Raw genomic sequence first — 19991 nt, 5'->3', positions numbered from 1 at the left:
TTGCCCGTAGGTTGCTGCAACATTGTAAATCAGCTGGTGGGTTAATTTACCCAGTTATGTTGCATAACCTGCTCTCTGGAATACCCCCCAGGACTACTGTTTACCGAGTGTGTTTGGCCGAGCCATTCAACTCATCTCACTGGTTCCATCTCCTTCAATGTCCTAACCAAATGGACTTATATTAAAACCGGTTTGGCGTCAAGCCAAACAGCTCATCTGTCCCTATGTTTTCTGATCAGTGCAGAAGGAGAGGAAGCAAAGAGAGGAGGCCATTTTAGCCTGTTTTAGACGCAGCCAAGAAAGCAAAGAGACAGGGTTTAAACAGTACAGTTTGAACAGTAGATGTTTTATCCATACTGTGTCAATCTCTTTGCGGAATTTATTCAGGCCATGCGTGACATTCCCAAGAATTGCATTCTGGGAGCTGACGCCAGAGGCTACTATACAGCAGCCTGATAATAGTTCAACGGGAAGGGAACCCAATCCCAAACTGGGAGATAGGGACCAGAGTATAGGACAGAGGGATACGTTTGGAACTGAGCCAACAAAAACACCTTAATCTATCAAAAGGTAGCCATGGCGATTACCAAACAGTTTTCAGACTCCCAGAGAACATAAATCTACTTTTACAATGTACAGCAGGACCACTTACTACCTATATACTACATTCTACAAAATCATATTGCACATAATCTGAGAATAAAATAAAAAGAAATGCATATAAATTTTACTTCTGAATGAAATGTACATTTCATACAACACTAGCTGTCTCCTAGCATTGTACATTTTAAAATCAATCAATTGTCAAATAAACAAACACATAATAAATACAAATCTCTTCTGGATGGTGTGGGCTGTTATGTGCTGTATATTCAGACATATAGTATGTGTACTGTGTTTAGTGTGAGGTAGTTTATCCTAATCAAGAACTGTAACTACAAGATGCAGGTGAGAGAGACCGGAGAGTAGAAGGAGGAAAGGGAGGGAGAGAATATTAAAGAGGGGTGTTGAATCCATTGAGAAAAATGATGTTCTATATTGAAATCAGTGATGTCAGTGATGTAAGAGCACTTAAATCAAAATAGTAATTGTAATCTGTTAAAGAGTCAGAATGTCATGTTCTGTACATTCACACTGTTGACTGAACCACCCAACATGAAGTAATAAATTAAATACACAAACAAATACCCCTTTTCATTCAAATGCTATAATAAAAAGAAGATATTTCCAGGGCAACAGAGATAATAGCTGAAACAACAGAAAAGGGAAGCATTTCAAGACTAAAAAAACTTTCTACAAGAAAGAGGGAAAATGATAACAGTGTTGTTAAAAGTTCAGTGGAAAGGGTCATTCATAAAAGAATAAAAAAATCTGACAACAACCAACAGTAAGTCTAGACTCTGTTTAGCAGCTGTTTCACCACAGTCATGTGCAGAATGTACTTTAAAACAACCTTTCTCTCAGACTACACATCACAAATTCACATGGAAACCAACACACTCTGATGCACACCCAAGAAAGAATTAGAAAGATAAACCACAATCATTTACAGCATGGAGACCAGCAGTGCAGGGGTTGGGTAGTAAAAAAGCTGTACATTAAAAGCATATTTTCAAAGTTGCCTAAACCCTAAACCATGGTAAGGTAACAAAGTGTCGGGGTGGGGATGAGCATGGGTCTCTGTGTATGAGTGTGTGTGTGTGTGTTATCTGCAGCAGCCCAGGGCTCCCAGGGAGGTGTGGCTGTCCAGACTGCTGTCCGTGTCAGAGATCATGTTGGGGTCACTGCAAGGGTCACTGGGGTCAGTGGACATGGAGGACACATCATTGGCTGAGGAGGAGGAGGAGGCGGGCTGAGGGGAGCCGTCAATCACTGCTGCACCTGTGCTGCGACAAAAACACACAGGATCACTGATACACCCGTGCCACGGAAAGTATCTGAGCACACGCACACACAAACACAGGAAGACCACCTCCAATGCCATTAGGGTAACAGCTGGACCCTGTTACATTATTTACCTGATCCACTCTCCCTTCCTCCTTCCATCCTTGACTCCCACCCTCCATGCCTCTATCGATCTCCCTCCCTCCTTCGGTCTACCACCTGTTTATTTACTAACTAACTAACCTAAAGGGGCTGGCTGTCCTCTGATCACTCCATTCTTCATCCACTCCTCCCAGTCGTACACTTCCTTGTAGATCATGTCTGGAAAGTGACAGAGAGATAAAGAGAAAAAGACACAGATTGAGACAGAATGACAGTCAAGATGCAGCGTGGGAGAGCAGCCCTTGTTTACTTGTCTTTGAAGCGCAGATAGCTCATTGTCTAGGATTCAGAAGATCAATGGTCATCCAGGGACCACCCGTGACACCTACGTTCATATATACAAGACCGACAAATACTTTAAGTTTGACATCTGTCGGTTTGAACATTTTGTCAGCCGCAGCATCTCTTTTGCCATATTCCTGCGTCATGTCTAATTCATATTTTGTAGCAAGTTCAAAACCCTGTGCAGTCATTTGCACCCTCAGAGTCATTGCCAATAATGCACATATACCATGCAACTGTGTAACTACTCAGTGAACTCTAAACCTGTGAACTCATTTAGTTTACTCTACTATTTATTTTCGATGAAAATGCTTCTGTGAATACACTAATCCCTACAGCCTTGCGCGTGCTTATTTAGTAAAGTTTTTACAGAATATATTTCAATTTTACAATTGTAAATGATTGTTGCCACTCCAAAATGATGTCATGACATGAGAATTGAGCTTACCATAGTCTACATACAATCACCCATATTTATGAAACAAAAATGTGCTTCATAGTTATTAAATTACTGTTGTCATGTGTATGTAGGCCTAAATCATTTCTCTAATAATGCCAGGCATCTCTACCTCTCTCTGCCAGGCATCTCTCTCTCTGTGTGTGCGTGTGTGTAGAAATTAGAATGGGTTTAGTTTCCCACGATCAGCTCAAGAACCAGGCACTCTGCAGGTGTCCTTTTAACGTTGACGTTGACTGGATAAGCATTTTGACATAAAAAAGAACAAAAAGAATTGCCACCAGTGTGGCTTGCTCTCTTCGCTCTGGACTCAGCCATCTTGAGTTGACTGAGCTTCACTAAGCTAGCTCTCACAATTTGAAACGATATGGATATTGCAATATATATATATTCGCTTTTATAACCAATATAGCTAGGTTAAGCAGTGCTGACTGCTGGCATATAAATCAGATGCTTTCAAAGGGTTTTCTTTATGGATTAAATGCTGGCTAGCTAACAGAACGACAATATAAAGTGTACAATTTAAGTGTAGTGAATAGAACAGTGAATTTTGTTACATAAATTAATGTTCACTGATGTCAAAACTGCCTGCACCTCGCAAATGTGCTATAACATTATAGTCACCAGCTGCATCACAGACATGGGCACTATTCCTGCCACTTTACCCTCCTTGGTTGGTTTCATGAGGCATACAACAGGAACGATGTTCGTAGTAATCGAGTCTCTACAGTTAGTTGTTGTGTTTTATTTATGCAAACGCGATACAAAAAATGCTATTTTACAGGTTTATATAGAACCTATTAGGCAGAACTGTAGATACAAGCGCTGTATGGTGAATTAGGCCTACGATCATGACAACTGGCTAAACCACTGTACATGTAATGACTTGTGTTGTGAACTAAATGTCTAGATGTTTGTGGTGGTAAGAAAAATGAACAGAGAACCAATATAATACATTTTGATCAACATAACATAAGCAATTGATAATGTAGGAAACAGCAGACAAATAAAGGCAACATTATCATTTGCATGAATGCACTAGAGCATTGGCAATTTGTTTAAAATAATGAAAAATTGCTTTTACGAAGTGCATAAGTGACTAGAATAGATGAGGTTGAACAAGTTCTTCAGTGATGACAATTGTGATCTGAGAATTATAGGTACCAAAGCCACTGAGAAGAACTGTCATCACCAGCTGCATCACGGGCACGGCACTATCCATCTATAATTTGTGTGTGTCACCGACATCATCGCGGGCACTGTGCCCTATCTATAATTCCAGGAATCTGTGGGTGTGTGTGCCACCAATTTGATCACGGCCCTATCTATAGTTCAAGTAATCTGTATTTGTGTGTTTCTTTAAGCACCAACTGCATCACGGGCAGTGTGCACTAGTATTCATAATGACAGAAAGCACTACGAGGGAGCCCCTGCGACATCTGCTGAGAGAAAAGAGAATCGCAGCCAGAAAACAACATGGCCAAGGGGAGGCTGGCAGGAATTTAGCAGAAATAGGAGCAAACATTTTTTAAACCAGCTTGTCATGTTGTGATTAGGGCTGCAAATAAAGACTATTTTAATAATCGATTAATCTGTCGATTATTTTTTCGTTAATCGATGAATCGGATAAAAAAACAAAAACAAAAAAGCATTCATTTCCAACCCTTTGTTCAAAAACAGAACTGACAGTGCAAATTCACATTGCAAAAAATCTTCAGAATGTGCACAAACAGGCACACAATTTTAAAAGGTTGTTAATATGAGCGTGGATTTAGTGCTATTTTACAAGATGAGCAATTTATTTGAGTTTTGTTTAAACCTTTATTGAAAATTGAAAGGTTGTGGAAGTAGGCCAGACTTTAGTTGAATAATCTGGTGTATATTTAAGATTTTTTGACACCATTTTGAAAGAAAATCTGATTTGCGAGGATTAAGCTATTTTCAAAGATTAGTGATTTTCTATCATTTTATTTGAAACTTTGAAGTATACCAGACATTGTTCAAATACTATGGTGTCTGTTTGAGGTTTAATATTCCCAAAAATATTATAAAAGTCTACATTTTTCAAATTGGTATGGGTTGTTTTCACCCGGTCCCTAACGCGATGCTGCAAAGTAGCGTATTCCGAATGTGAGACGAATGTTGAATCTAACTTAACCTCGGTCAATTAACACTGTTTCGATGTATTTTGTGTGAAATGCTCCCACACCTTGGAAGACTTGGGTCGTACTGATTTCTCTGCCTCCGCCATGTGTTTCAGAACAACGTTACGTCTCTCTGATGGCCTTTCCTCTACCTCCGCGCTCAACTTTTTAAACTCAAACATCTCTGCAGCATATTGAGTGGTGTAATAATCGCGCGACACAACAAATCGATAATGACATTTTCCTGCCAACACTTTTAATAATAAATTTTAATCTATTTAATCGATTCGTTGTTGCAGCCCTAGTTGTGATTTTGAACTTTTAAGGTAACTGGGTGATAAAATGCACATATCTAGGAAATGTTATGGGGGTGGTCCCCCCCCATTACTAGGATGGTCCTGAAATTTGATAGAGTGCAAATAGTTATTATTTTCCTGCAGTCAAATGACCGATCAGATGACCAGGGAGAGGGAAAAAGAAGTCACACAGGCAGGTGAGACATCTTTTCCACATATACCTTGTGAGTAACAGAATACAAATAAATGTGTGTTAGCAATGTTAGAATGCTGTGGCGATGTTCTGACCCCCTGACTACTGGGGTGGGGGGGGGGGAAGAGGGAGGGGGGTCCCGTTAACACCTGACAGGGGTAGCTATGACCTCATTCTGCTGTACCAGGCACTGACAGTTATATTTACACACCTATGGCCTCTATGGCCTGCTCCCAGCATCATGTTCCATTCTGTGTGTGTGCTGTGCAACATTGACAAGTTATATTAATAAATGGAGACTGTAGTGAATTGTATATGTAGAAATGTTTCTTTGTCATTATGGTCACAGGAGCTGACACATTTATAGGCAATTATATTGGCATGTTCTGCTCTAGAAGGTTCCCTCACCTTTCCACTCATCCACTGTGTGCTCTCTTTCCTCCAGCTGCTTGTCTGTGAACTTGGGAGGAGGCTGCGGAGGGAAGAGAGAGAAGAGACAGTGAGAGAGAGTAACAGAGAGAAGACAGGGTGACGGAAAATGCATATGATTTTGGGGGTTTTAATCCCGGGCATGATCACTTTTTGCTGGCATTCCAGAACTGAGACAGTTTGAGATCAAAGTAGTGCCTCACCGCCTCCACTTCGGTGGGGTCGTACCACACGTTGATGTAGGGGTGCTGTAGGGCCTCGTCCACTGAGATTCGCTTGGATGCGTCAATCACCAGCATTTTTGACAGCAGATCCCTTGCCTGGCTCGCTAGGGACAGAGTAGGTGACAAAGGATTATTATTTATTTCTGATTATTATCAATAAGAATTATTTATGTTGTTTACAGCAGAGTTTGACGATTTAATATACACACCCATAGTGAACAGTATGTCATACATGTGTATCACAGACTGGAGAGGGAAGAAACAAATCTGCTTACCATTTGTCTATGATAGGGGATGTATCCTAGATGTTATCATAGATAAATGGTAAGCAGATTTCTTTCTTCCCTCTTCCTCTCTCTAACACCCTCCCGTGCACACATTCCAGTACATACACTCACGTACGTACAATCCGTACACTCTCTCCCATACACACATTACCTTTCAGTTTATTGTGCTCTGAGTCGGCGGGGAACAGGACATCGGGGAAGAGCTTCTCAAAGCTGTAACCGGCGTAGCGTGGCCGGTTCTCCACGTACGTCCTGACGGACTGGTTGAGCTTCAACAGGAACTCCTGGGACGGCGTCCCCAGCTGCTCGATCACCTTGTTCCACTGGTCGATGTCTGCTCGGCCGCAGGGTCAGGGAAACACACCGCACACTGACCCCAGACTTAACCTGGCACACCAGGCTGTTACAGGCCTGGTAACTGGAATTATACAGTACACGATTCTTTACCCTTCTGGATTTTGATCTGTTCTAAAACGTTGTGTTGTGTGTGTTCTATGTGCGCTGGGAAGTGATGGGGATGGAGAAACATGTAGGGGAGGAAGAGGGGGCATTGGATGGAGTGACAGCAATCACAAGAGAGGAAATAATAAAAGGGGGGGGGTGGATGGCAGGGTAAGGATACGATCAGAGCCAGGGAACAGAACACTACCTCTCACCATTTCAGCCAGGATGCAGCCTACTGACCATACATCCACTGGAGAAGAGAGGGAGGGAAAGAGGGATGAAGAGGAGGAGGGGAAGGCAGGACGATAATAGGACACGGATGTTAGCATGCAAACACACTTGAGAGAAGGACAAAATTAAGTTGTTTTATAAGGGAGAATGGCCCAAATATAGCAGCAGCCACACTTAGTCACAACGTCCAATGAGAGTCCACAGGCATGACGGAGAACCAAAGGTGATTGCTGAGTTAGCATTAGCAGCAGCAGGAGGACATGCGAGTGTTGAGCTAGCATAAGCAGCAGCAGAACAGGTGAGGGTTGAATTAACATTAGCAGCAGGAGGGCAGGAAGTGTTGAGTTAGCACTACCAGTAGGAGGTCAGGTGAGTGTTGGGTTAGCACTAGCAGAACAGGTGAGTGTTGAGTTAGCATTAGCAGCCGCGGGAGGACAGGTGAGTGTTGAGTTAGCATTAGCAACAGGAAGACAGGTGAGTGTCGAGTTAACAATAGCATTAGCAGGAGGACAGGTGAGTGTTGAGTTAGCACTAACATAATGAGGACAATTGAGTGTTGGGTTAGCACTAGCAGCAGCAGAACAGGAAGTGTTAAGTTAGCCCTAGAAGCAGCGGGAGGACAGGTGAGTGTTGGGTTAGCACTAGCTAGCAAGTCTGTTAAGCCCCTCCAGCAGAGCCACAAGGATACAGTCCCGTCCAGGGAAGAGGATTTTATGGCGGACCATTTCGGCCAGAATACAGCCCACTGACCATATGTCCACTGGACAGTGCAGAGCAGAAAGAAGAGGAGAGAAGAGAGAGGAACACAGCAGCGGGTTAGCTACCTAAGAGAGCATCCATCCCCTCTTGAAGAAATGCAATATTAATTCATGCAGTTATGTATATATATATATATATATATACCGTATATACATACATACGCTGTGTAGCATATACTGTATTTATGCTGTATATACATGCATGATATATACTTTGTCATTAATCAATTTGTTTCAGTTGACCACCCGGAAGAAGAGGAGCTAGTGATGTGAGCAACAGGTAAAACATACTGTCCTTGTTGTTTTAACATGCATCACAACAGAGGTTAATAGATCACCCGACTGGTTGACAAGCGGATTGATTGACAGGTACTGACCGTTGGCTTGGTAACCCATGCCGAGGATGACCTCAGGAGCGCGGTAGTAGCGCGTGACCACGTATGGCGTCATGAGGAGGCCCGTGGCGGCGGTCCTTGCCAAACCAAAGTCCAGAATCTTCAAGGTGCAGTCTGATTTGACCACGATGTTACTGGGCTTCAGATCCTGAAGGGTAGATGTAGATTTCGTTCATAATCCTTCAAAACAATCTGGATGTACAAGTGTGTATATGGCAATGTGTTTTAGTGCCCGTGCACGTGTGTGCATGTATGTGTGTGTTTGTTCATGTCTGAGTGTATGCTGGTGTGTTCATGTATGCGTTTCATAAGACCGCAGTCGGCAGCACCAGGCAGACTTATGAATGTTTGTCAGCATCATTCCAGGGTTCCTCTACGCAGGCATGCTGCTGATGCTGTGAGATGGCGTGGGATGACGTTAATAGGTCTTTGATGTCTGCAACTTCCCCACAGGATAGACCAAGCTAATGAGGACACCCCACCTTCACCTGTTAATGACTATGAGCCAGAACAGACCAGGGAATGAGCTATATACAGGAGGAAGTGTCGGATCTACATTACACAAGTGGCTCACATTTCAAGATCCATGTGGTCGTTTAGGCTAAACTTGGAACCTTTGGATGTTTGGGCCTGAATGAGTTAAAAAAGTACAGTGAAAAGCACTTTTAAATCTACACCAGATCACTTATAGGATGTTTTGTCATGTTGCTGCCATCTTGTAAAGAGGTGTATCTGTGGAGAGTGGGTGTGAGCTAAGACTCTGATCATTATGACTCACTTAAGACAGTATTCTAATGACCATAGAAAAACATGTCAGTGCTTCCTCAAGATCCTGGCCACTAGAACTGAAGCATAATCCTGTAAAGCAATTGACTGTGTGTGTACTGTATATGTACAGAACTGTGAAAAACGTTTATACTGTTGCACAAATACAGAAGACGAGAAAATAAATATAAAAGACAATATGCTTGTAAGAAATATTGGGGGCCTAAGCATGTGCCCTATGTGTGCCCACAGTATACGTGTGTAAGTGTGAATGTATACAGGTGCCTTTTTGTATGTGAGTGTGAATTTATGTGTTCCCTGTGTGTTACCCGTGCGTCCATGTTTCCAGTGTGTGTTTATGTGCATTAGTCATGCATGTCTTCCCCCCTCCCATGTGTGTCTATGTGCTAACACACCCTGTGTATGATGCCAGCAGCGTGGAGGTGCTTGATGCCACACAGCATCTGGTAGAGCAGGTAGGACAGCCTCTCATGGTCCAGCTCCATTTGGATGACCTGGCACAGGTTGGCATCCATCAGCTCCATCACCAAGTACCTGAGGGGCAGCCAGTGAGAGCGCGAGACAGAGGGGGAGAAAAAAAATAAAGAACCAAGGACACACACACAAACGTTAACAGTGTCTTCATTATTGACAAGGTGATAAAAGCCCATAGACATCCTTCACGGTTACTATAGAAACCAACTTTCTATTTTCTGCTTTGATGAGTCACTCCGTTACAGTTGAGAACGCTGTATGGACTATCCTACTTCACTAAATGACTGACAGAGCATTAAATCGTTTCAAACTAAATATAGCTAGTTACACAAGCAGTTACTGACAACAAAACAACCATTCAATATATTAGTCCAACTTACACATCTTGAAAGTCCTCTAATGATTTCTGTGGAGTGAATACATTTAAGAGACCGATAATCTGCGAATGTAAAAACAGACAAACATGCCAGTGAGACAGTGGCAAAGGTTGGGTTTCTCGCAAGAGAACAGGATCAATAAAACCAATAATTTATTTGACCGACATTATTGAATTGCTTAGACATTTACGTTTTTGTGATTGACACATTTCATGAGCACCAGCTCTCTGTATGCCCTCTTGGCATGGGTCTGATTCTGGAACGGCCGACTCAGCTTCTTGATGGCGACATTTCGTTCAAGATTGTGGTCATATGCTGAACTAGAAGACAAAATGGACGACACTGTTACAAAGCTGCATATGGCAGCACTGTAAAAACCTTGACTGATATCTATGATAAAATTATACCTAACGATACAAAATGATAAGAAAGCACTCAAGACATTTGTGGACAAGTGTGGTCATGAAATTAATTACTAGGCTTGTTTACTGAATACTAGTTTCTAGGACGCTAGCAACCATGGTCAGAATAAGGCCATGTGTGGAGTGTAGCTAAAGTACAGGCTGTTCCACATTCCCCCATGCAGATGACAGCACTGAATATGAATGAGAAGCACAATACTTTTTTTAATGGAATGCAGAGAACTGAGAGAGGTTTGGTATTCACATTTTGAGATAAAAATTGGGGGATTCACAATCTGGGATTCGTATTTTGGGATTCACTTTCTTCTTCTTGTCGTGTCACTATTGGTCAGGTAATGCATTGCCCCAGCTCTTTACCTACAGATTCCGGAACCTCTCGGTTGTCAGGCAACGTTAGAACTACTGGAAACAATTTTTAACAGCCTAAGAAACAGTCATAGCTCTGTGTATGAAGTTATAACCATAGTTACCAGACAATCCCCTGGGCCCCTGATCCGATGGGCCTCAGGTTCTGGTAGCGCTTCAAAACTGTGAAGGTGGAGTCGCCCACCTCCACGCTGTAGAACTCTTTCTCGCGTTTGTTCTTGTTCATGGTGAGATATTGCAGTGCTGCTTTCTGGGCATCCAAGAAGGACTTCTGTAGACACCAAACACACAGCATACAAAAACACTGTCATATACTTGAGAACATGCACAACAAAGTAGTTTAGCTGCATTTAAAACCGTACCGTTTATGTAACCGTGACAAAGGCTGTTTATCAATCCACGTTTTTTCCGTTCTTGTGTTCTTGTGAACTCGTTTGACGTCATCTTTTATTGCCCAAGTACGGTTCCAATCCAAAGAACACAAGTCACCAAGAACACCAAAAATACCCGGAAATGTTCCTGATCCGCCCCTTTTATCGAGGATGCATCGGATGGTGACTTGACCAGCGAGAACGCTTCTGATTTCCTAGAAGTCATTGCAAGATGTCAAGCGAGGCGGACAAACCTCACAACTGTAATTTGTTACTTTTCATATTTCAGCTAAACGGTACGTGTAAATCAGCATCTGAATTAAAATGTGACGAGAAATAGGCAGTTCAGTCGCTGAAAATGTTATATTTTATTGGTGAAATGGCTAATTTGTAAATTTGCTCCGACTTGTCGATAACCTAGCTAGTAGCATCTCAGTGCAGTGCAGACACTAGTTAACAGCTATTGTAAGTTAGCAAGGGCTACAGAAAACGTAAAATTACAGGTAGACGGATCATTTTTTAGCTTTGTTATCTAGTTTTTGTAGTTAGTCAGTGTTATCACAATGCTGCGAGTCCAGGAAAACCCTAACCATCTCAATACATTCTCCATCCTTGCGTCCTTGCAAGACCATTCTCGCAAGGAGGCTTGCCAGAACGTTCTTCAAAAGAATGTACTTGCGTTCTCAGCGTTCTTCGGATTGATAAACAGCCAACATTACAGATTTCCTTGTATAGACAATGATGTTTAAATCTACTCTGCTCTATTTGATTATTTAGTCTATTTTAATATCAGTGAGAGGTCTGCTAAATTTCAGTCTACACAGTCTACAACCTCAAAATGGCATAAACAGCTTGTGTAGAGCACCTTAACGGCAGACCCAGTGGCTTGTCCGATTGTCCGGGACAAATAAAACAAATGGTAGGACCAGTATAATGAAGACTGAACTTGTCCGAACGGACAAGTAAAAAAAAAATATATATATATATTTGTATCAATGCAAACAAAAACAAGATTTTTGTCTTTGTATAATGCAGATAGTCTGACATCTAACCAATCCGCACATTCCTGAATGGATCCGCGTTATACTTCTCGTGCCGTGAATGTAGCCCGCCGGCGCCAATCTTGTCCTCACGATTATGTCAACTTTAACTCTACTTACTTTTCGTATCAGTTATCAGTGATCAGTTAGCTGACATTGGCGTTTAAAGTGGAGTTCAATGAGAAAATGTTTCTTAATACACCGAAACCTGGGCAAACACCAGGTAAGCGCCCCATCCCTCCACCACGATTAAACACGGATCAACCTAATGCTAAAAAGTACTAGGCGAAAAGAGTAAAGAGATTCTTCCCGACCTGGCCAGAAGTTTCCCTTTCTTCGATAATGATGGAGAGAAATGATGTACTGCTCAACTTGTAGGGATTTCTCTGGTATTTCAGACAGGTAAGTCAACTGTCATAATTTAGCTTAAACAAATGTAACTCTAGTTGTATAGCCTATCAAACTTTACCTAAGAGAATCAGTCGCTTTAAACCCAAATTTCATTTTAAGATGTATAGGGCCTGGAAACGTTAGCTTTACTTCTTAGCTTCCGTTAGCTTTCCAATAAACCAATAGTATTTTTCCAAATATCAAGCTAAGTTATGTCCTAACATAGTCAGAACGGAAATAAGTTAGGCTAAGTAGAACGTTTGTTTCGCCCCAGCCGCAATTTTTGGGGCCTTTATTTGAGCGCAAAATAGTTTTTTTGAGTTTTATGTAACAAACATTTTACAAGACGATTTTCGTACATCACCCCAGGATATTAACTGGAACACCACCCCAGGATTCTAACTGGAACACCAGCCCAGGATTCTAACGGGAAAAACATCACCGCCGGAATTCTAAATCGAGTTCACACCTAAAGGTCCTAAATTGAATCAATGCGAGGATGTTACATTGTTTCCAGTGTTTCCCCTATGTTGATTTTGCCGTGGCGGCCTTACACGGTAACATTTCTGCCGAAATTGCATGTCTGCGAAATTTTTTTTTGGCAAAATTGCATGTCTGTTGATTCGATAGCGATTGCTGCCCTTGCTCACGTTTGTATTTTAGGTGCATTATTATGCTTAAGTAGCCTAGTTTTAATGAATAAATAGTCGGTATATAAGTCGCTCTGGATAAGAGCGTCTGCTAAATGACTAAATGTATATTGTTATTATTTGCTACAGAATGCTTAGCCTATCAAGATCAAATGAAGCAGACAGTGTACATGCTTCCGAGTGGCCTACCTTAATCTATAGGCTAGGCCACTGCATTTACAATAAGTTGTTACGTCAATTATTAATTGGCAGCATTTATGCCATTTAGAACATACTGTAAGGTGTCTTTAAGTATGCTAATTTGATTTATTTAGGGGAAATAGGACGAAAGTATGTGCAATATTACATTAGCTATTAGACTATTACATTAAGCTGCTCCGAAATATCGGGTTAGCCCTTTGTTTGGGGGGGGGGGGGGGGGGGGCGAGGGGGTAGACCTGACCTGCCCCCAGTGCAAAAAAAAAATCCTAGGGTAAACACTGGTTTCTATTTTAAAATTGGTCCGGTTTGAGTTCACAAAAGCCAAAGTCTAACCAGGGCTAGAATGCATTTGTGCGAGTGCAAATAATAATTATGGTGCAACTTGTTTTATTTTCTTTAAAAACGCTCGCTAATTAGCCTATCACACTGCTGTGACCTGATACAGTGACCAGTCCACAGTTCTATCCAACATTACATAACCAATTAAACTTCATTTTTACGTTCTAAACTTTAATGCAGAGTTTAGATTGGTTGTAGATGCTGTAAAATGGAATTAAAAATGAGTTTTTACATTTACATTTAGTCATTTAGCAGACGCTCTTATCCAGAGCGACTTACAGTAAGTACAGGGACATTCCCCCCGAGGCAAGTAGGGTGAAGTGCCTTGCCCAAGGACACAACGTCATTTGGCATGGCGGGGATTCGATCCTGCAACCTTCTGACCTTCTGAGTTTTAAGTTCATAACACCACTGAAGAATTTGTTGTTAACTACTCTCATCTTCCAAATAAACGTACCGGCACGTTTATTTTTTTCCCCCGAAAAATCCACCCGGAACATTCTTATTTTGGACGGTACGTTTATTTTGGGGGGGGGAAATCGAGACATAATTTTAGAAAATTCCATGCATTTTTTTCGGAAAGGAAAATAAATTTGAACTCTGATGTGAAAATGTTAGCTACCTTAGCAAGCTAGCTACTGGCAAGTAGCTTACATTAGCCAACGACATTAGCTACCAATTGGTTGTCAGTGCAAGCTAATAAATGTTAGCCAGAGCCTGATTATGGCTCTGATGTTAGCTCTAGCTACTGTACACTCACATAACGGTTCCCATTCAGCACACCAGCATGACAGTCACAACCTATAGACAACAACCCTCTCATCGTCAAATAGAAATCCCAGGGCATTTACTTTTTTATATTTAGCAAACTCAAGTACAGTAGATACTTCGAAGGTGTAACTAGTACTGGTGCAAGTTCAGGATTGTATGCCGCACAAGACGCGGAATATGAGGTGCTGCGAGATTATGTCATTAGAAATATCACAGCACCTGCAATTGTGCTGTGCGGCAGTCGTGTCTACTATAAGTTTGTTGAGGTACCGTATACCAGTAGTCATGGCATGTTTGTTATTTGACAGATTTGTAACTATGTATTTCCAAGCTACAGGCATTTCCTAGCAATGCTTTATTTGGTAGTGGTTGTCATCTTGACTGTAAGCTGTTTAAGGAAAAGTGATAGTACTAGTACATGTATGTTTGTAACTAGACAGCCTCTTTTTTTACTTAGTAATAACTAAGTATGTCCAGTGGTTTTCATGTTATGATGCAGACATGTTGACTGTAAGTTTTTGAGGAAAAGTACTACCATATATTTGTAACAGACTCTTTTTTGAAAATTTCTAATAATGATTATGTATTTCCAAACTACAAGTGTTTAAGTTTTTTCCTAGGAATAGTATATTTGCTGTCCATTTCTATTCCTGATTGCAAGTGACAGTAAAAGATGCGCACTTACACTGATAGGAACACATTTTGATCGCATATGGACACAGTTCGCGTGCTGATTTGGCAATTTTCCGGGGGGTACTTTTATTAGATTTTGAGGATTTGTCCGGGGGGTACTTTAATTCTGGGGGGTACTTTTATTCGGAAGATAAGAGTACCTATCTAAATATGAAAAAAACACACAGACAAGATATTACATTAGGCTTTGCAATTGTGAGAAATTTGCAGTCTTCTCTGCTTGAGACTAGGGGGGCATGTCGCATGAAGGAGCTGAAGCTTCGCCCCCTCTAATTTATTGAATTTAGCAACAACAGCAACAGTAGCTAAATCAATTGCAGATATCAGAATGGACCTACCTGCAGTCTCTGAGTGTTTTATGTGTTAACTACTTTGTCTTTGCATCGTACCTGCTGAGTAACAGAATGCAACTGTCTGTGGTCTGATGTAGATAGGTCGCTGTGACGTAGATAAGTAGGGTTTTGGCTCTGCCTATACAGAACCGTAGCTGAAAACGGAAGATAAACTGTTCTACGGTCTAACTCCACATTACAGCATCTTTAATATTTGTCGTCAGACGCTCCTTGTCACTGTTCCTCCTTTGTCACATGACAAGGAGCTAACTAGCATGCAAAATACATCTATACATTTTTTTGTTGTGGTGCACCTTAATATTTGGTGGGTGCTCAATTTTTTTTTGCTGGAGCACCAATGCCACCAAGTAAAACCAGTTCATTTAAAGTCCTGCTAACGATCCAGAAATTCATCGTGTGATTATAAATGTGGTTCATTTATTAGTTCAATTTGCTGGTCAATTCTATAATAAAAAAGTAAACCACTAATTTGTGAGAAAAAAAAGTCAAATTTGCTAAAAGAAACCGAATCCAAATCGGTTACCCTATGTTGTTTCTTTCTGAATAGGCCCAAATCACGGCACTCTCTTCAAAGTCCGGAGGCTTATGGCAATCTGGTGATTCTGGGCAAAAATTGCAGGTATTTCCTTATTGCTAAAATCCGATAGAAAAGTATAATTTGATGAGGTTATCCATATCTGCAGGCATATTATTCTATGGCTACATTGCCAACATAAAAAGTTTTATATAGAAAAGGGTGCTGCCTTTTGTTAAGAAAAACAATCATACATTTAGAGGTAATAATAATTAAGTCATATTTTAAATAATAATACAATATTTTGCTGTATATTACACAACTAGCTGATCAATGCATTGCAGTCATTAAAAGACACCCATGAAATAGAACGCTTCCTGTGTTTGGTTCGAATGGTGTTCACACCAGAAATGAACCGCTCCAGAGTTCACTTGAAAGCTGTCCGATACCACCCTTTCGAGGCGGACCAGAAAGCGGTTGGTCCGCAAAGTTCGATTTTGGATTTCACACCACCCCAAACAAACCGCATTAAAGGGGGTAAACGCGCCAGGGTTCGGTTCAACCAGACTAAACAAGGTTGGTGTGAACCCGCCCTAACAGGTACACCACCCCAGGATTGTAACTGGTACAACACCCCAAGATTTGAACTGGAACCCCAACCCTGGGATTCTAACTGGAACACCATCCCAGGATTCTAACTGGGACACCACCCCAGGACTCTCCCTGGTGCACCACCAAGGACTCTAACTCAAACACTGCCTCTTGGAAAATCCTAGGGTATAAGGCTGGGCCACAGCCCAGAACACTAGAAGGGTACTGGGAAGCCCAGTAAGGTTATGGACACCCTGGTACTGAGTTAGTCTTAAGTTGCTTTTCCCACCACGCAGTACTCTCTGAACTAAACTTGCAATGTGCTTAATTTTCGTGCACTTCTGTACACCCTCACTGTAGCTGGTCGTCACAGCTATGCTGCGTGAAACTGCTGGGACATTGTCTTCAACGTGACTCACACACACTCTTGCTGAACCCTTTGTCGGAAACACAGAGGAACTTCCGCACCTCCTGTACCGACCATGACTTGGTTTGGGGGTTGCCATTTAATCAAGTAATACAGTGAATAAAACAATTGTGGCTTCCATTATAGACCTCGGAACCCTTTATAAGTCACTATAAAGTAGTTATATAAAAATGGCGGGTTTGTACAAGATTGCCACAGCTTGCTTCAAGCCACAACAGAGGTACTACCATAAAATCCTAAAAACAGTACCGGAGCAGATTTGTCCGATGGAAAACCAGAAAAGGTGGGTAGAGTCAAGTTGAGCCCGTACTGTGTGACTGAGAGGCATTACATGGAGGTGCTCTCCGTATGTGACTATCATCTCCTGAAACAGAACTGGGATCCAAGTAAGACTTGAAGGGAAAGAGTGTGTGATAAATACCCCCCTTCACCCTGAATATATCTGAAAAACATAGCTTTCATTGGCAGGCACAAGATGGCTTCAAGGCAGCACTTAAAATGAATTCTGACAGATTTGAAACATGCACACACACCCTACACAGACTCCACAGTCCATAAGAGCAGAGAGTAGGCCTAGCTGCTGGAGCCAAGCTAAAATGACTCAGCCCTCCATCTGCCTCGCCAGTGTCAAAGAAAGATGACATCACAGACCCTGACTCCCTCTAAATGGAATCAAAATAGACACACAATGCCTTCAGACTGAAAGAAAATGAGGATGACGTAATTGATAATGTTGTCACTCATTCTGTGTTGTTGTTTACACAATGTATTCATACACACTCAAGGTATGTGGATACACTTACGATTGACAAAAACCACACAGCAGGAGCTCAATATAACTATGTAATAACCATTACTCTTGATGATAACAATGTAAGGCTATTGGATGTTTTTTGTAGGTATAGAGAGAGATGGCCTTGACGCTGTGCCAGTTGCACCATGGGAAGCTGTGCCAGGTGCACCATGGGAAGATGTGCCAAGTGCACCATAGGGGACCATGGCTGTTTCCTCTTAGAGCCAAGCCTCAGGATCAGACAACACTAACAGGCTCTTGCCTACCTGCAACACTCTTGCAGGTAGGCAGGCTGCTTAGCTGGCTAGGAATAGATGGCTGGCTGGGTGAATAGCTGACTCCCTGGCTGGGTAGTTGTCTGTCTTGGTGGCTGGCTGGCTCACTGTCACGGGTCACCACCTATCATTAACACAGCTTTAGCCAGGTATGCCACCAAAAAGCTAGCAATTAAATTCACGGTGGGTGACGGAGGAGTGAGTTACAGTAACTGCATCCTGTCTGGCAAGCATAGCACCTTGTGACATGAAACAGTATGTGTTAATTATGTAGAATCAGTGACATAAGAGACATGTGAAGTGTGATACAGTCAGCATTTCAATTACAGATCTCTCTAAGGTGAGAGGGCATGCTAGGTGTTGGAGAGCTCTCCTGTATCTCAATTTCTGACTTCCTCATTCTTTCGGACTACCCCTCCTCTTTCTCTATTTCTCCATCTCTTTCTGATATAATCCCCCTCTCTATCTCTCTCACTCTTTGTTCCTCTTTTCCAACTATTCCATCTCTCTGCATATCTTTTGACCACATCCTCCTCTATCTCCCTGTACCTGTTTCTCCTAACATCCACTCAACACAATATATTCATCTGCAGGGCCCTTCAGTCTCTAGTCTTGTCATTAGCACCCGTGACCCTCTCCTCAACCCTTTAATTAGGTCTAATGAATTATGGTCATTGTAATTCACATGGCATACAGCCCCATTACACTAAACAACACATGTACGAAATGCTCTATTTGCATTGCGTTCTAAGCTTGCTTCATTGATAATAAGTGTTTATTTCCTTTAGATTCATAGTAGTAGGCTATGTCACCAAAGAATATATTTAAAACAATCTCCCTCTATCTACATAGCCTACTGTGGCGTCGACACAGTGCTGGTCCTTGCAGTATTCACAGCCGGTCTATCGGCAGAACCTCGAATGTACCGTTGTCGTTGTCTCATCAGATGTATACACTGCTAGTTAAAAATGAACAGAGAGAGAGACTGAACAGAGACTGATCAATACGTTTTTTTTTGTCTCTTTTCTTTTTTTTAATTCATTAACCCTAACATCACCACAGTACCGCCATAACCTTGGCCACACGACCCTTACAGACGAATGGGGAAGGTGGTGACAGGTAACGTTTGAGATTATATTATTTCATAACTGATAACATGTATTTCCCGGTGACCGTGATTGGTAACATGCTCAGAGCAAGGCGAACGGTGTGGTACTAGGCGTATTGTTGTAATAGCAATAAAATGCTACATGTATGTAGCCTGTATTTGTAACGGCTTCTAAGATGCATCTGGCGTTTCAGCATCACGGCAGTGTCATACACGAACGGTTGGTGTATTGACCTACCTTTCTCTGACAAAATGTTCAGCTCTTAGAAAGGTCGCTTTAACACGGATATGTAGCATTAAGCCGTATAATAGTAGACAACAAACGCATCTGTCAGTTGCATGCATACGACCCTCCCCCACGGCTAAACAATACCATTGGTTATCTGTATAAAAGGGTTGAGATTGCTCTTACCTCCGTCAACGATTTACACAACGACTCTTTTTCTGTTCAATTGCTATTATAGTTGCTTGGAGCAGACACGGTGTAGATTCTGATTATGAAGAATATCTATTCCGTTGTTCGGCTTGAAAACATGACCTCACCGAATGCGCTACGTTTCATTCTATCCACTGACGGGCCGTCCGCGCAATGCAGAGGGCATGCGTACTACGTCACTCTACGCACTGGCGCTCCTAACAACCATCCTTTTAAATGACATCTATGTAGTGCTGTGTATATTCATTTAATCTACATTTTCAAAGCAATTTACAGACCATAAGACACTCACACTCAAGAAACACACACAAACGCTACAAAATGTAATGCAAATGTAACCAGATTTATTTAAAATATGCGATGATTCAATATGTATCTTACCAATATCTCAATGATAAATACAACTGATATAGGCGTACAGTGCATTA

At 41.7% G+C, this 19991-nt stretch overlaps 1 protein-coding gene across 4 annotated transcripts; it reads right to left on the bottom strand.

Annotated features, from left to right (window-relative positions):
• Positions 1-18: 18 nt before the first annotated feature.
• On the bottom strand, positions 19-19704 carry mapk8a (mitogen-activated protein kinase 8a). 4 transcript variants are annotated; one of them, XM_047029009.1, is made up of 12 exons: positions 19540-19704; positions 10716-10882; positions 10014-10143; positions 9827-9885; positions 9368-9506; positions 8169-8334; positions 7722-7793; positions 6510-6692; positions 6051-6175; positions 5827-5890; positions 2128-2205; positions 19-1881 (listed from the first exon to the last, which is right to left on the bottom strand). In XM_047029009.1, the coding sequence occupies exons 2-12, from the start codon at positions 10835-10837 to the stop codon at positions 1706-1708; spliced, it is 1314 nt and encodes a 437-aa protein (XP_046884965.1). In that variant the 5' UTR covers positions 10838-10882; positions 19540-19704; the 3' UTR covers positions 19-1705. The 4 variants fall into 4 exon arrangements, with proteins under 4 accessions (XP_046884965.1, XP_046884964.1, XP_046884966.1 ...); XM_047029008.1 differs by lacking the exon at positions 7722-7793 and adding an exon at positions 6981-7052; XM_047029010.1 differs by lacking the exon at positions 7722-7793 and adding an exon at positions 6981-7052 and having other exon boundaries at positions 1786-1886.
• Between the last annotated feature and the right edge of the window lie 287 nt (positions 19705-19991).

The sequence above is a fragment of the Hypomesus transpacificus genome, chromosome 11, assembly GCF_021917145.1.
Source record: "Hypomesus transpacificus isolate Combined female chromosome 11, fHypTra1, whole genome shotgun sequence".
Classification (NCBI taxonomy): domain Eukaryota; kingdom Metazoa; phylum Chordata; class Actinopteri; order Osmeriformes; family Osmeridae; genus Hypomesus; species Hypomesus transpacificus.
The sequence above is the reverse complement of the archived record's forward strand: the minus strand, read 5'-3'. Positions and strand labels throughout refer to the sequence as shown.

Bases quoted from the DNA above. Each gene is read 5' to 3' on its own strand.
- mapk8a (XM_047029009.1), bottom strand. From the start codon at position 10,837: ATGAACAAGAACAAACGCGAGAAAGAGTTCTACAGCGTGGAGGTGGGC. The intron at 10,144-10,715 runs GTAACTATGGTT...TTTGTCTTCTAG, and splicing joins GGGGCCCAGGGGATTGTCTG to TTCAGCATATGACCACAATC. The intron at 9,886-10,013 runs GTAAATGTCTAA...TTACATTCGCAG, and splicing joins AATGTGTCAATCACAAAAAC to ATTATCGGTCTCTTAAATGT.